Source organism: Photinus pyralis, unplaced genomic scaffold (genome assembly GCF_008802855.1).
Source record: "Photinus pyralis isolate 1611_PpyrPB1 unplaced genomic scaffold, Ppyr1.3 Ppyr1.4_LG9, whole genome shotgun sequence".
In the NCBI taxonomy this organism is placed as follows: Eukaryota; Metazoa; Arthropoda; class Insecta; order Coleoptera; family Lampyridae; genus Photinus; species Photinus pyralis.
The window spans coordinates 8,592,288-8,594,300 of NW_022170878.1; the positions used below are offsets into that span (position 1 = coordinate 8,592,288).

General features: G+C 40.9%; 1 protein-coding gene across 1 annotated transcript; it reads right to left on the bottom strand.

The window, feature by feature from the left end:
- Window positions 1–245: 245 nt before the first annotated feature.
- LOC116180196 lies at window positions 246–1,021 on the bottom strand. The gene is made up of 4 exons (XM_031500068.1): window positions 971–1,021; window positions 768–923; window positions 561–722; window positions 246–513 (listed from the first exon to the last, which is right to left on the bottom strand). Exons 1-4 carry the CDS (start codon window positions 1,019–1,021, stop codon window positions 343–345), a joined length of 540 nt encoding a protein of 179 aa, XP_031355928.1. The 3' UTR covers window positions 246–342.
- Between the last annotated feature and the right edge of the window lie 992 nt (window positions 1,022–2,013).

Below are 2,013 nucleotides of genomic sequence, written 5' to 3' on the forward strand. Positions count from 1 at the left end.
GTGTACGCTTTCATAATGATTTAAACCCCTTTGCATCCCCTTGCGTTTTAGAAGTTTTCCAGAACTTTATAACTCCTTGTCGGGGTCCTTTTTAAAACGCGTTGGGATCTCCTGGCCCAAGAAAAGTTTAAGAAAGGTTCCGTACCTTTGAAGGTCTCCGATTTCCTCTTATCCTTTCCACAGTAACAGGAGCACAAAAATGCACGAAGTTAATCAGACTAACAAATACCTTCTCGTTTATTTAAGACATCAATTTAATACATTCTCGTTTATTATGATCTCCTGGTACCAAGTTATGAAAGTGAGGTCTGGGAAAGATTACCAGGAGTGTGAAAAAAGTACTCAGTCATCTTCCATCTTAACCTTGTACTCCAAGGCGACGTACCAGTTGATCGTGGCAATCTGAGTCTTATCGGCCTTAATGAATTGTAATGACAACTTCCACCTTCCTTCGGGCATACCCGGCGGAAATTGACTACTCTCAGGAACCCAATCGCGCATTTTGTACTCGATCTGTAACACTGGCGGTTACCACTGAGGGCTTGGGGATGCGCTCTCACCCCCCTCTGGATCGGCCACTCCAACGGCGGATCGGTGTGGTTGCGCAGCAGTCGACCGATGTCGAAGTACTTGATGCCGATGACGTTCTTGATGGTGTACTCAAACTGCAGGATGTCCAAGCGGTACTGGTTGCTCATCCACTTGAAGCCTCTCACCACGCACTGCAAGTATCAATTTCACTTTGAGTCGTTCGGCGGAAATCGTACCATATCTCGCTCAGTTAGCTCCTCGTGTAATGTGAACGTGATATTAATCGAGTTAGTGGTGCGATTGAACTTGTAGACGCCCGTCGCGACGGTGACCAACTTCGGATCGTAGTATTCCGTGTCGAAGCGTTCCTGCTTGACACGGTAGGAGTTTTGCTGTGGGAAAATCGGTAATTTCCACTCACTTGAATTGCCATACTTACGAAAGCTTCCACTGCGACGATCCACAGCAGCAGAACTGTTGCACGAGCCATTGGAGAACTGCACGCCCAAACTTGAGGGACCTCATTTTATATGGGAACGTAATTACGTTGTTTAATTTGTTTTGCACGATCACATTAAATTCGGTCAGTTTTATCTGATTGTAATTTGTCACGCAATGTGAACAGAAGGTTTTGTTTTTCAGGTCTACTTATGAATGGTATTGGATCCATATTGAAAGGGATCGCCCTATAATAAATTATTCACGTCTCCGTCTTCATTGCTCCGTGAAGAACTCTCACCTCCTTCGCGACTCCTGTCTCTTGTCACGATTTATGTTTGTTCGCAACTCACTTTCCCGCCGCCTTCTTTGTTTTTGTAATATAATATAATATATAACATATTATATTATATTATATTATATTATATTATATTATATTATATTATATTATATTATATTATATTATATTATATTATATTATATTATATTATATTATATTATATTATATTATATTATATTATATTTGTCTTTACTTTACGTCTCCACCCACTGCACCTCTGCTTCTCCTCTAGGATCCTTTGCAGCCTTTGAGCATTTAATGTGTCCCTGTTTCAATGGTTAACAATCCGAAAGGATATCGGTAATTCTTGCAGCTAAAACGGAAACGCTCAGTAAGTAGGTCAGAAGAAACATATCACGTGACCCCAAAACTCAAAATGGCGGCTCTGTATAAAAATCATGTCATGGAAATTCGTAGATTGTAACGAGAGCGATTATTTCCGCTGTAGTTATAGACTCGGGTATGGAGTATGGAATTTTATTGGGCCTTTTTCTTCCTGGGGGATATTCCAGGCCGCCCGGGTCTACATTTTTCCCCAAAAAATCCTTAGCACTTGCGCCATAATTTTTCGGAAGAGCCTTTAAGGCTGCACATTTTGAGGGTGAACGTATGAGGGGCGGTCTGAAAAGTACTAGAATACCCTCTAATGCTCGAAGGTCTTATGCCATTTTTTAATTAAAATTTTTAATTTTTTTAAATTTTTC

Coding starts and splice junctions, on each gene's coding strand:
- LOC116180196 (XM_031500068.1), bottom strand. CDS start 1,021: ATGGCTCGTGCAACAGTTCTGCTGCTGTGGATCGTCGCAGTGGAAGCT. Junction 723..767: donor AGCTAACTGAGCGAGATATG/GTACGATTTCCG, acceptor TGATACTTGCAG/TGCGTGGTGAGAGGCTTCAA. Junction 514..560: donor AGTGGCCGATCCAGAGGGGG/GTGAGAGCGCAT, acceptor CCAGTGTTACAG/ATCGAGTACAAAATGCGCGA.